This window comes from Catharus ustulatus, chromosome 7, assembly GCF_009819885.2.
Source record: "Catharus ustulatus isolate bCatUst1 chromosome 7, bCatUst1.pri.v2, whole genome shotgun sequence".
Taxonomy (NCBI): Eukaryota; Metazoa; Chordata; class Aves; order Passeriformes; family Turdidae; genus Catharus; species Catharus ustulatus.
This window is the reverse complement of record NC_046227.1, coordinates 29,070,290-29,084,920: the sequence shown is the minus strand read 5'-3', so window position 1 is coordinate 29,084,920 and position 14,631 is coordinate 29,070,290. Positions and strand designations below refer to the sequence as shown.

Below are 14,631 nucleotides of genomic sequence, written 5' to 3'. Positions count from 1 at the left end.
GAGTATCTGTCAAGGTATGGAGATCTGCTCCACATCAGAATACTGTCCAGCATTCAAACTGCAAGATGGAACTAGCATCTTCCTTTGCTTCTGGGGGTCCCTGTGAAGTTACAGTGACAAGCAGGAACTCCCCTGGCATGAGGACAAGGAAAGGACAAGGACACACAAGTGAGCCTGCACAGCCCTGATCTGAGCTCATTTTCCTTTGGATGATAACCAAACCAGCCCTGCTATGACTCCAGGTAAAAGACATACAGACATGTCCCCTGACCTCCTATTTGTGTCTCAGGGAGATGCATTCATCAAGGCTTCCACTCAGGTATTTGGAGAGCCTGAGAGGTATCCAGCTGGGAAGTATCTGAGAAGGGATGTGCCATTTCACAACACTAAGAACCTTATTGTGTAAAAGAGGGTTCTTGGCTAATGCAGGACAAGATGCTGGAGCTTCTGTCACAGTTTGAGTGTGACAGAGCTTGAAGAACATTATCTGGGAGTCCCATCTCACTGACAGACCACAACAGCTGCATTTGAAGTCATATGCATATTTTCCTCTGGCTGTGACAGAGGAAAGAAATGGGATCTGTGGTGCTGGCTCAGGTGGAGGCCCCACTGTGAGGTGAGGATGCTCAGAGCCCAGGGAGGCAGGGAATGGTCCTGCTCCACTGAGAGCCACAGCTCTTCTCTGTGGGAAGCAGACAAATGCAAAAGCAGTGAGAAGCTGAAGTAGGGGCTGGGAGGGAGGGTGTGAGTGCTGCCAGCACACAAACTCCATGCTGAGGTGGGAGAGACACCCGTGGAAGAAGCCACAGGGGATCCATCCCACATTTGCAGTAGACAGTCAACAGGAGAATGAGCTGTTTGCCAACTGGAATAAAAGGGGCTGGAAAATTATCACATAAAAATTTTTAACTTAGGCAGTGGGAACAGCATTCCTTTCGTGGGCTGTGTAACTAGAACAGCAACTCATACTCTTGAGGCAAGCTAATTTTATTGACATTAGGAGAGATTTATTTTTCTCTCTTTATCTACAATATACAATGCAAGAATTGTTTCCTGCAGATAAAAGCCTCATTGTTATATATACAATAAACTGAAGTAAAAATGATTCATACTATTTCCATCTCCAATTTTAATAATGATATTAATCAGCAAAAAGATATAATCAAAGCTGATCATCTAAATCAAGATGATTGTTTATTTGTACACTTCAGGTTTTCCCTTTATAGCCTATTATTTGGTTGGAAACACTAAAATATACTGACTTGCAAATGAACATAGGCTTTTCAGTAAATGCTGTTGTTTCCATCAGCCAAGAAGATGACCTCATTTCAGTAAATACACTGTTTACTGTAAATTTGTTTAGTTATGTAGGTTAATATGCATTATTTCAGCTGATAGTGTTCTCTTCTATTTCATATTAATGCACCATTTAAAATTTAAAGCAAACACAATGCCTTCTCCCATGTCTCTTAACCTGTATCTTTGAAAAGGAAATCAATGCCAGACTGGTTTCTTAGCTTTGAACGACCCAGAAATTCAAATGAATCAGTGGTTTTGCTTTTTCTGCAGGCACAGCAAAGTCTGTTCTACCAGGAGATGTACAGCACTCATTTACCTTCACTGACCGTGTCACAGGTTAACTTTGCATTTGTTAAACAAAGAAGTATTTCTGCTGGTTACTTTTTACTTTTAGCTCCAGACCCAAAATGTGGACAGATTATTTAAAACCAAAATTAATTTCTCAAAACTGTCTTTATAGTTTAGCTGGTTTTATAATTCCTCACAGCTGTATTTTTAGAATTATATGTGGTTTTATTTGTCTTTGAAACATTCTTCAACATCCAAATTTATATGAAGAGCCCTCACCCAGATTAGGGAGACTATTTCCAGAAATATCATATAAAGACTTAGTATTGATTTATAGTTTGGCCTAAAATGACTGTTTTGGATACTGTACCTTCATTTACCTTTTATGATCATGCATAAAAGCAACTATTGTAAACTTCCTTTGAGTACTGCAGGTTTTGTAGCAATATTTGCTAATTCAGAGCTATGAATGATAGAGGACCTGCCCTGGCTGTGTTCCTTGTAAAAATTACCCAAGAAATTTAGATACCAGTGGTTTATTTAGAGATGGTCTTAAACAGCTTCTGATCCACCGAAAGGTAAATGCAAATGTTTTCTGCACATTGCTGTCCCCTATGATAGGACGAACCTTACATGACCATCAAACAGAATATGCTTCTCCCTCTGCATTTCTTACCTTTATGCTTTTCTTGAACATGTAGCCTGGTGTTAGAGATCCCTTTCGAAGGAGCTCACTGAAGATAACTATTTGCTCAAAGAGGAACACCCTGCGCTCCTTGGGTCGGGACTGAACCCCGGAATCCTGCTCCGTCACGTAGAAGGTGTCCTGCTGCAGCAGCTTGCCTTGAGCTGTCAGTTTGCCCTGGGAAGCAGACAAGGCACATTAAAACCCTGATCCCACAAGAAGATATGCTCTATTTCATGCAGCCCAAGTTTTCCACGTAGCCCTGCATTTACGTGAGACATATCCCCTCTAAGTGAGCAAAGCAGCAATCCTGTAAATTGTGACCTCAGCTGAAGACAAACAACATAGGTTTTCCTTGCTCTCATTGCCACTGTGTATATAAAACCAGAAGCAAGAGGTCTCAGGCAGACTGTTTTGTACACTTCATTTTAAATCCTGTTCCCTTTATGCTACTCTAGTGCTCCAACCAAGAGGTCTCCATTATGCCCTAAGCCAGCACTTACTGACACAACACCTCTGAGTGTGCAAGAGCCAGGACCTCCCTGTTTGCAGTGCATAGGACAGTAAGAAAAATCTTAATTTATTTTGGAGATAGACTTCTCCCCAAAGCCTACACTTAGTTACAAGCCACAAGTTGTACCCTGTGGGGTTGTAACTCCCAAGTCCCCTCCTCGATGTTGCTGAACTCAGTGGGAGCTGTTAACATGTTAATGGCAGATGACCTTACTAATAGGCAGAACAGGCTGGTTCATCACTTATTTTGCTCTGATAATAGATATAGTAAGTCTCATTAAAGCTTGCAGAAGCTTTTACAGATCCTACATTTTGAAGAAATAATATGAATTGTCACAAGTTTAGAGTGAGAGGTGTGTCACTTCCCCATCTTTGAAATCTCACCCAAGCATGCAGCTCAGCACTGCAGAACAAGCCCTAGATAAGTAGCTTGGGTAGATTGTAGAGACAATCACAGAAATAGAAGGTAATTTTCCTTGTCTAGTCATTATTATAAGAATGCAAATGCATACCTCAAAGCCTTGGAGGCGACCCAGGTTCATCATGTCATTGCAACGTTTTGGTACAAGGCACATTAATTCAACTGCTTTCTGTTGAGGAAAAGGGGTGTTGCATTATTACAAGAGAATCAGAGGGTTCCTGAAAGCAGTGTCAAAAAATGAAGTTCAATAGCACAATTTCTGGAGTGACTCATGGCAAGGCCCTCATGAATAGATGTCTAAAAGAGGATGGTGCAGGACTAAAACGCAGGACTGCGACATCATCTTTTAGTTCTGATTTAAGCTAAGAGAAATACCCCATTTAGAATACCAGCAGGATCTTCAGCTATTGCCAAAGGAATACTGGGGTTTTCATTTCTCCACACAAAGTCCCATTAGCCCTATTGTTCAGGGCATGAAAATGTACCTCTATCTCGGAGCACTCCAGACCAGCTTTTTCACTGTACCTCAGGAAGTCCTGGAGAAAGCAGAAAGGTTTGCATTAAGGCACTTCAGGAAAGAAAGAACAAAAGGCACCAGTTTTAAAAGGAAAAAGCATATTCAGCATGTGATTTTCTGAGAAGAAACTTGCTCATATTAATAAATTTATCTTCAGAGATTGCTGAATGTCATAACCACTTTAGAAATACGGAAAAGGGGTGTGGATGGCTGTTGAGAAGATCACAGAAAAAAAGAAAAAGCTGGGGTTAGAACTTGGGAATGCTTATTTGGTCCCTGTCTTAAGCCACAAGACCACACACACTCACAAAGATTTTTTTTTTTCCCTTTTGGCATTTTGGGGAACACAGTGCTGTGCCTCTGCTAGTGTGCAGTTCCCAAACCTGGGCTGATGGCAGCCTGCTGGGGTATAGTTCAAAAAAGAGGGGAAACCAGCTCAGAGCCCCAGTGCTGCTGGAGATTACAGGGTGGGTTCAAACATGCCTGACTAGATATTGGCTTCAGACCCCTTGGGATCAATTTTCAAGAGTGCTGAGTAATTTTCATTATGGATAAGTCAGCATAAACCAGAGTGATCAGTCTCCTCGAGAAAAAAATTATGGTGAGCTCCCCAAATTTTAAGATGACAGAATATTCTGAAAATAAGTTCCTTCAGCTAATTTGAACACAGATATTCAGAAATGGAGGCTGTAGTATTTACTAGAAACATGTCATTCAGCACCTAAGACAGACTTCAGTAATACATTTGTGTATCTTTGTTCCAGTTTTAAAAAAAATTTGAAAGTTTGCTCTTAAACTTCAGAGGAAAAAAATCCTATTTGAAGTGTACCCTTCTATAAAAAAAAATCCAAAAGAAAGTTAAAAAAAAAATCTGTTTACTATCCTGAATTACAAACCACTTGCACAGATGCAGCCTCCTGCTCTCTGGACATTTTCCATGGGCCTCTGTCCCTGCATGCACAGAGAGCAGACTCCTCTTTCCTCTTAATTTGATGAATTTATTCCTCAGTTAAATCTAAGGCTGATTTAAAATAACAGCATCTAATGCAACATGCAGACTAGAGTTTAATCCTAACTGTATTTTTTCACTCACCTTGAGAAGAAGCTGGTATTTAGTTATTCTTTGAATGGGTTTAATTAGAAAGTCACTGATGGTCAGCCGTTGGCTTATTTCCTGCTGAATCTCCTAAAAAATGAGGATTAAAAACAATTGCAAACAATCATGGAATAAGACAGACAACATGATAAAACGTCTCAGCAGAGATTTATTTCCACAGAAAGTTGGTCTGTTCTTAATCTTTTGTTTGCAAGAGGGAATTTCTGAGGATTTAAAAATCTGGCATATCCTATTTAGGCAATTGCTGGGCAGGAGTCGTGACCGAGCTGGAGGCGTTGGGAAGCACAGGATCCCTCCCCCTCTGAGCTGGCCCAAGGGCTGAGGGTCACTCTTCCCACTGCACTGGGGATTAGCTCTCAAGGGAGTCCTGCACAACAGGCCTCCTGCTCTGGGGTGAAAGGAAACATCTTTCTCTTGTTAAACAAGCTTCTCTCAAAATGTGTCTACTCCCAAAGACTTCTTGGAACAGACAGAGTTACTGGGGATTTATGGGAGGCACCACCCAGTTCCAACAGCTTTTACCTCCCCTGTTGTTTGTACACTACTGATTTAAGTCTTATTTTACTTGGAACAGAAATTAGTGAATTTTTGGTACTTTGAAGGCCACACACATTTACAACTGAATTAAACAGTTATTAGAAATTCACAATATGAGAATTTGAAAGCACTGAAATAGTAACACTTTCTCTGTATGGCAGAGACCTCAGCACCACATGCAGTATCAAAATATTCAGGAGTTTGTTTTAGGCAAACCCCACAGGTTACAGAACAGTGTCCTTGACCTGGGCGCCCAGCTGTAAGCAGTAATAATGTATAACGAGCTGTGCTTACCTCAAAGTACGTTTCATACTCAGCTACAATATACTCAGACCGGGGCTTGTTTTGGCAATACACCACATACATGTGCAATCGGCGCTCCTGTGAAGGCAAGGGGCACAGCAGCCACGTCACATATCGCCTACCCTTCTGTCATTAAAAGGTGGCACAAAGTTGCCATGATATTCTGCTTGGTCTTCCTTATTTTGGGTTTAATCAAAGATCTAGTTCACTAAAGCAGGGAAGAAAATCGGTAACTGGTTCTGCTCTGCACTTGTGCACTTTGGCAAGGGGAGATGTGGTGCTGACACTGACAGGCCTGAAAGTTCCTTTGGCTAACATCACACGAACATGTAAACTGTAGCAGTTGGCAAGTACCTGCCATAGTAGTATTTTTGAAGATGTCCTTGACCACATCAATTTTGCCCCCCAACTAAATCATCTGCAAGGAGACAATGACTAATGCCTCAGTGCAATCCAGCTGCCCACTGAAAGTGTGTAACTACAGGGAAACTTTATGTTTAAATTCAGTTTAGACATGCAAAACTATCAAGTTGACACAACAGGTGTTTTTGAAAAGAAGCCATCACACCCTAAAGGCAATTGTACTATATATAGAAACAAAATCAAACTTACATGCTTAATAAAAAGCTGTGCTAAACGCTCAGGTTCTTGAAGACATTTTTCCAGTTCAGCCAGGAAAAAGCTAAAAGAAAGGATATGAACACTTCAGAACACTTCTTTAGATCATCCAAGCAGCAAACGAATCATCCTTCAGATGTAACAGTGGCATTTTAACTCCAATATTCAATAATAAATGAAAAGGTAAGCTTGGCTTCAGCCCTTAATGGTGGGATTTCTAAATCATTAGATGAGAGCTGTGAACTGTAGAGGTCTTGTCTTACAAACTGTCTGCTCTTCTTTACTATGGCAGTGGTTTCAATTTTCAGAAAGCACTGATCACTATCAAATCGCAAGACTTGCTTTCCCTCACTGAGAACTCCCAAAGTAAAACCCTCCTATACACCAAAATGCTTGTGAAAACTCAGCTTATGAAAACTCCAGCTTTACCAGTTCTCAGTTGCATGAGCAGATTTGGAGTACTGTTCAATGTGAAAGAGACTGCTGTATGTTTCCACCTGAATAAACGAATCAACATGTTTTGCTGGTGGAGTTACGGTATGTTCTGTTTGCCACTGTTTTTAATTTCCTAATAAATTGCAATATCTAATTCATAATAGCCACAGTAATTGATAAACACCATCTCCCTCTTGACTTGCAGCTTCAGGGAGGTCATTCATTCTAACTCAAATGCCCTTACTAAGAATATACTGGGATGCCTAAAAGTGAGGTGAAAACTCCAGAAACACTGCTAGATTTTTCTGTCTGGTAGGCAAATCCAGACAATCATCCTGTCCATGATCTTCCTCTTTTTCATTTCAGGATTTCAGTCTCAAATGTCTCCACAGATTTGCGACAGTAGCCAGATTTTGTGAGAGGACATGCTTGCAATGAACTGACTCCAAGAAATCCCAGAACCTCAAAAAATGATGCAAATTGGACAGATGTCCCGATTAAAAATCTCCATTGCTACCATTAGATACAGCTGCTTCCATAACTCAATCCTCTATAAATGCTACATTCATCTGCATTTAAATAGACTTCTTGACCCAGATATACAGAACTAAAAATAGGGAATCTTTCCATTTGTATTACAGAAAACTCCTATCCTCACCATTCATCAAGGAATGGCACTGGTAAAACCACTATTTTCTGGGATCAACTTAACATAAAGTGAAGCTTTCTCTGACATTTTTTAGTTAGTGCTCACAAGGTCATCTGTCAGAACACAAGGACAGGCCCAGGCCATGAGATAAGCACCCATGGGACACATGACAGCAAGGATACTGTGCTTCCTGGGTGAGGGAAATGTCCAGAGCTGAAGGAAGATCCAGCCCAATGCCCATTGTTCAAGTCAGTACATACATGCTAAAATTGTAGCCAGTTGGATCTGCAGAGCGTTTCTGAGTGGCAGAGTTGAAATGATGACCATACTGTCCATAAGCAAGACATTGTTCATAAAGTTACATGACAAATGGGTTTGTGTTTCCAGCAGCTTCTCAAAATTTACTTCTGTGAGCAAGATTTTCAAGGAATGGAGTTCCTAACTCAGAGCCAAAAGCATCAACTTGGCCAAAGCAGCCAGGGCTCACTGGGAAAAATTATTTCAGGTAAGCATGATGCCTTCCATCATACAGTTGTGCTGGTTCTGGCTGGGTAAACAAAGCCTCTATCAGGATTTAGTGTATTGAGAAACTGGCTAAGAGTACACGAATCAGAACATCTTCTCAGGATTCAAGGATTTGTGATGTCATTAAGCAGCACTTACAAACCAACAATCTAACGAGAAGCAATGTCCTTTGGAAGTTCAGCTGTGAATGACCAGATGATATTCAATTAAAAGCAGCTGAGACATACAGACACCAAACAGTCCAATCCTCTATGCACAAGAGGTTAGAAAGGTGTTTAAAGAGGAACTAAACCAAAAACTTACTCTTTGTGCCAGTCATAGATCTGGTGAATATTGCCAAATACAATCTTGTCTTTCCCTTTCATATCTTCAGAAACTCCTTTTTCTTCCATCCTCTTCATGAAGCCCTTTAGGATTAAGGATCAGTGATTCAGCAAAGGGCTCATTTGAAGGGGGAGCACAATTACACTCTTTTATTTTTCAAAGAAGCAAAACTTTAATGCCAGGATTTTTTTACATTTAAAATGTTCAAAATATCTTTCAAATTAAAACCAGAAACCTAAGTAGATACTTTAAATTATAAAATTTGCTTAAAAGAAAACTTTAAAGGATTTGTTTAGAATATCTGCAATACTTGCACAAACCATTATTAGATGTAATTGAAGTGATAAGTGCAATTGTAAGATAAAAGTTAAACAAAGTAGTGTTGTCAAGCTCTTAGCTTCTCTGGTAAGAGGAAGAAATCAGATTCTGTGTAGAGTTCTTCCATTCATCACTGTGAGTATCTTGGGGGAGCACAAAGCCAAGCAGTAAGTTTAGAGTCACAAGAAAAGGATTTCTCAAACCTCCTGGGAGTTTCTTTGTAAGCCTTTGGAGCACAACAGCCCTGTCAGGTTTGCCAGTGGTGCATGATGTAAACAGAACATAACACAAAGGTTTTCAAGTTTGGAAGCTGTTGAAAATCACTGTTAGATAGACTGATAATTCTCTCTGGACTGGTGAATCACATGCCTCCAGTTCAGAGTCCTTGCTGGGAAAAAGTCCTGAACCCTGCACTGAGTTAAATGTGGCAGGTGTTCCCTAGGGATCAGCCAAATCTTTGCAAGTTGAAGCTTAAAAAAAAATTTAATGCAAAAAAACTTTAAACTCTCTTTTATCTTCAGGGTTTTTTGCAAAACAATGATCCACAGGACACATGTGAACCTCAACACAGTTTCAGGCCCAGCTTCTGGAAAGTACTCAGACACAGGACGTAAGTCCAGGTGCAAATTCAAGTAAAGTATGTGTGACCATTACCCAATATGACAGGAAGAAAAGCATGAAATAAGTGGTAGCATCATAAGTTAATTCTCCACCAATGCTTCCAAAGCTGCAATACAGCAAAAAGAGTTTGTCACAAGTAGGGTAGCCAAGAAAAACCTTTGCACAGTGGAGTTGAACCTAAAATACAACATTTGCTAGATGGAAACAAAAATAGTTTCCAAAGGCATTTCTTCTTGTTTCTGTCAACATAAGAAGGGGACCATGGAAGCAGACTGCAAAATAAAATAAAGCAGTTTGTTTCTCATGCTGTATTTCTGTTGTTGTCACTTGTCAGCATGGTGCTTTTTAGTGGGAAAACATTTTGCATAGCAGGGTTTGCTTCAGCTCACCTCCACAACAGTTCCCAAGTCTTTGACGTAGTCTTTTTCAGTCTGCACCAGCTCATTTAAGACAAACCTAAATTAAAACAGAACACAGAAGTATTTGACCATATTCCTTGATGTTACCATTTGCTCCTTTACCACATATGACCTCACCATACAACCCCATCATCATCCAGATCACATAACACAATTCACCCTTCACTCAGAGCTCAGTGGAATGTAAAAGACAAAAACATCACATGTCAGGTCAGGGTAGTTTCAAATCCCCTATCCATTCTTTTCTGCTATCTCTCTTCCCCTCCACATCCCAGGATGGTGCAAGAGCAGCAGCACAAACAGCTGCCTGTACCTTAAACTACCCTTCCCTGATCTCCTCTCCCCATCCCTTACACAGCTCCTCCGAGAACGATTGAGATGTGTCCTGACCCATTTTGCAGCACGCAGGAGTGGATTTCTTGCCCCAGTCCATTTGGCTTTGCCCAAGATGGATCAATTAAGTATCACTTTGGAAGTTTCAAACACTTGGAAAACAAATCCCCTCTCCCATCAAAACTAAGAGCCTAATCTTCTGGAGTAGGTAATCTATGTGTGGGTGTGAATGTTTTAACTCTGATTTTAGAGCTAATAACCCCAGGCAGGGGAGTCATCTAATGAAGGCCTGATGCATGCAAACAACAGCAAGCTAAAAAAAGCCCCTCCTTTGTAACTCAAACTGACTAATCACATAATGTTCTTTTGAGGACAATTCCAGAAAGTTACACCTCGCTGCAGACAGTTTGTCTCTCAATTACGCCAATACACAGATTTGGCATGTGACAAATAAACTCCATCTGTCCTCAAGTTTCCTATGGCAGTAATAAGGCTAACAAGATAGAGGAGTGCTTTCATTCTGATATTGCTCTGTCCACATCAATCACCAGACTGACCCACTTGAAGTGATAGGGCTGAAGGCAAACAGTGCTAAGATAAAGCCTGGTTTAAAATACCTGGAGGGGAAAAAAACAACCAGACTGGCATTGCAAGGAGAGACTTAGTTATGAGAGGTTACTGAGAAAATAAATCCTGCTCCTGCTGTGTGTGCAACGTGTCCCTTGCTCAGACAAAGCGGAGGTGATACTCTGGCCATGTGGCAGAAAAAAGTCAAACAGCTTCTTGTTGGTTGAGAGTGAAATCCAGCCCCCTTGGCAGCAGGCAGGGCTGGCAGCAGCCACAGCAGACGCTTGTGCTCTCCGGAGCGCTGTGCCAAGTGGTGCCCGGGCAGCAAACACGTGTGAGGCAAAAGGCAGAGGCTGCTCTTTGCCAGCAGAGCGTGGCAGAGCAGGCTGTGCTGCACAGCCCTGGGCTGCCTGACCCACTGTGCCCTTGGGACAGGCTCCACAGTCCCCTCTGCCTCAGAGGAAGGCTGGGAGGGGACCTTCCAGTGGCACCACCTCTGCTTGCACTGTTCCCCACAGGCACAGAGAGCTGCAGAGGGAATGGGAGAACCTCTCCCACCCACAAGGTTACTGCAAAGATCCAGCTGCCCAAGCTCTGCTGTAAAAAAAACCAGCAGGTACTTGTAGTGCATAACATTGCAGGACATGCAGGCAGGTGTGTGCTTATTAAAAATCAGTGCAGCAACCAGGTTCCTAGTGAACAGACAAAAACCTGCCAATTCACACCTCTACTAGGATTCAGGGTCTGCACCTCCACTGCTTACTTTACATTCAGCACCAGGGTTCCCTCTGCTCCTCTCTTCCTACCAAGCAGGAAAATCAACCTTGATCATCTCTACTTATTCTCTGTAGCCTACCTGATGCAGCATCTTAGAAGTAGGTTTAAGGTTTGAAATTTTAGGTTTCTAAGATGCATGTAGGCAAAAATTCAAGTTCACTCATCTGCTCTGATAAGAGGGAGCAAGGGCAGGGAGTTGTTTGCAAATTGCCCTGGTCACCAGCAGGTATTGATTACACAGCTGTATTTAAACTGGCATGAACAGGAGCAAGGCGAGAGCCTCCTCATTTCTGACTGTGTCTGAATAGCTGGATATCTTGGAAACTGTATTAGACCTATACTGAACAATGACACTCAATAAGACTATTGTCTTACTGCTCACAGAAATGCAGCAATCAAGCCTGATGGAATAAGGAGTCTTCTCTCACCAGAGCTAACTGCTGGCATGGATGTGCTGCCAGGAACAGAGGACATTGCTGCCCATGCCTGTGCAAGGGTTCAGCTGCTGTTTTGTGGGGATTGGAGGGTCACAGCTCGAGCTGAGAGATCAGCTGCCTCACATGACTATGGAATTAAACCCAGCAAGCTGCAGGGACACAGAATGCAGACACAAAGGAGCTAGAGGGGAGACAGATGTCTTGTGCTGAAAACCACTAACAGGTGCTCCTAAACATCCTGGTGTTTAAGAATTCTGGCACCTACTAATTGCACATAATAGGCTGCCAGTCCCCTGCCAGAAGCGTTCCTGTAGCTGTGCTTACAGTGGCAGAGGTCTCTGCACTAAAACTGCAACCCGCAGTTAGCTGCCAGTCACCTAATTAATGAATTGCTACCAGAGGAACTCCAGATCCTGCAATATTGAGGAGCTTTAAGGAGACAGTCATGGGCAGAGATGTTCCCTGTGGGAAGGCTGGCAGCTGCCTTGTAGAAAATTTCTGCCATTCAGAATCACATCCAGGAGTGTCATGTCCTTGTCTGCTGCTGGGAGTTGTTCCAGTCCCTCACTGTTATCCCTTTCCAGGCTTCCTGCAACAAAATGCAGGAGCAAATGATGGCTTTCACAGACCTGTGGCACTTTGCTCCTACTTTGTCTTCCATTCTTAACCACCTCCTTGTTCTTCCCTGACTTGGCATCTTTCCCAAATGGGTGCTCTTCTTCCACCTCTCACCTCACCACGCTCCCATGAGAGCTGTGTGGAATGTTCCTTTTCCCCCCAATCTGCCATTTGATTAGATCATAGCAGTTACTGCTGGTAGTGTAAGAGGTGATACAAACAAAGCAGCCACCTCAGCTTTCTTCTGTATAATTCTTGATCCTGTTGCTCCAATTCTCTGTGTTCTTCAGCTGAACATGCATTTAAGAAATGCTTTAATCATTATAGGCTTTGAAGGAATTAGCATTATTTTTGTTAAATTTAAGAAGTTGTCCAGGTAATTTTAAAAAACAACTTTCATGAGCTGTCACCACTTCTTTTTTTCCCCCTTTACCATGAACATGAGGCTTTCCCAAATGGAACCTTCTTTTCAGTGGCATATTTCCACCACAGATGCATCTGAATCCTGTCCCTTCCATTGCTAGTAATGAGAGCAAAAAACATGTCTTTCAAAAATACTAGAGGGGTTCTCTGGTTTTTTTTCTCAAATGCAGCTAATAAGGTCAACCACATATCCCCCATCTGAGAGCTGATTTCACCTCTGGCAATGCAGTTATTACCAATGCAAACATCTCAGTAATACCTGTTGAGCTCCTCAGAGGCTCTTACAGCAATATCTGGTGTAAAAGCTGTATGTTTTAGAGTGATGATGAATTTCCTGGGTGTGGAAGTGCTTTTATGAAGTGTTTATACATGTAAAGAAAAACAAGAAGCAAGCAGAACAGTTCCATGCTCACTGACTACAAAGTACTCCTGGAGTGCTGCTGTGTGTCCTCCTGGGGTACATATTTTAGAAAGAATCAGCAATACAACTTACATCCTGCCTCTCATTGCTTTGGCTTTTTGTTCCTCTTCAAGGTTTCGTGGGGGAGTTGAAGGGGTCATTCCTTCATTTAAGCAGCCAGTGGCATCTTTTAAGCCTCCTCGGTAAGATCCTCCTTCAAGGGTCTAAAAGAACCCCAAAGAACAATAGAATAAACATTTTCCTTGAACTTCAGCATCAGTATTCCAGTCAGTTCTGCAACCAACACTACAAAGTATTCAGAAATGCTCTCCTGAAGGACTTTGTGCAACATAGTCAAACTAGTTTTACTTTCATGTAGGACCCCACAAAAAAAGCCTTAAAGCACAGTTGTCATCCTCTTGTTAGAAGGTGGAAAAAGATGCTCCAGTAGATCTGAGAAAAGAAAACTCTTCCAAATTACTTCAAATCAACCTGGAAATATCCTGATGTCTCAATCAGGACCACTGTTAGGCTACACATGGTTAAAAGTTCCTCTGCCAGGAGCTGAATGGGGGATTCTTGCAGTAAAATAAAGCACAAAATATAAATAAATGGACACATAGTAAGATTCCACAATAATCAAAGTTTGCCCCAAATCCCTTGAAGCTAGTTGTAATAGTCTAATAGACTGCATGTGGGGAAGATAAAATAAAGTATCATCAAAAAAGTATGTCTACTGGATTAATGAAATACTTTTCAGTTTGTTAGTCCCTCACTGGAAGAAAACTATTTTAAGTGAATTTTCTGGGAAAAGCTTTCCTGGGTTCCCATGCCACAAAGAGCTCCTTTACCACTCACGCCTTATCAAGCACGCTATGAACACTGACTCTCTTCATGTACCAACATCTGAAACTGAGAAAATACCAAAGCCTTCTGAAATGATTCACTGGATAAAGATGCTTGCTCAGAGTTGCAGTAATTTAGTGATCACTGTGGGGATTTTAAAATTCTTTTTACTCTCTTCATCATTCCAGTAGATGTAAGGAAATGAACCTTTGTAGGCTCATCATATCCCTGCTTGTTAATTATGTTCAACTTGTTCAGAGAAAGCATTTAGCTTAGCATTTAGAGGTCCTGGGACATGTAGGAAAAGGTTTAACTTTAATATTAACATTTTTTAACAGCTCAGGGAAAACTTAAAAGAAGCCAAGATATGAAACAGGATTTACTCCTTGTCCAGCAGACATGGGATCAGACAGCGAGAGCACACGATATGAAATTTTTGAACAAATTAATCCCAGAGCATTTTTATTGCTTATTCCACTCCCTGCAAGAAAGAGTTGACAAGGCAGATTAAAAGTGACATATGAATCTTTGTAAAATTAAAGCACAGCTGTGGTACTTCAAGCAGTTCTACTCTTTAGAGAGTCTTTTCATCAAAACCAGAACACCAAACAAATTCATGTTGGGTAGTAAAACTCCTGTAC

General features: G+C 41.5%; 1 protein-coding gene across 11 annotated transcripts in view; it reads right to left on the bottom strand.

Annotated features, from left to right (window-relative positions):
- Positions 1-14,631, bottom strand: part of KALRN (kalirin RhoGEF kinase) — a 461,256-nt gene that overhangs the window by 33,689 nt on the left and 412,936 nt on the right. For all 11 annotated transcript variants that reach the window (XM_033064817.1, XM_033064825.2, XM_033064827.2 and 8 more), the window contains 9 exons: positions 13,238-13,368; positions 9,560-9,626; positions 8,211-8,314; positions 6,293-6,362; positions 5,672-5,758; positions 4,817-4,909; positions 3,692-3,742; positions 3,298-3,375; positions 2,264-2,449 (listed from right to left, as the gene is read on the bottom strand). In XM_033064817.1, the coding sequence (XP_032920708.1) occupies positions 2,264-2,449; positions 3,298-3,375; positions 3,692-3,742; positions 4,817-4,909; positions 5,672-5,758; positions 6,293-6,362; positions 8,211-8,314; positions 9,560-9,626; positions 13,238-13,368 (867 nt within the window). The remainder of the gene's footprint in view (positions 1-2,263; positions 2,450-3,297; positions 3,376-3,691; positions 3,743-4,816; positions 4,910-5,671; positions 5,759-6,292; positions 6,363-8,210; positions 8,315-9,559; positions 9,627-13,237; positions 13,369-14,631) is intronic.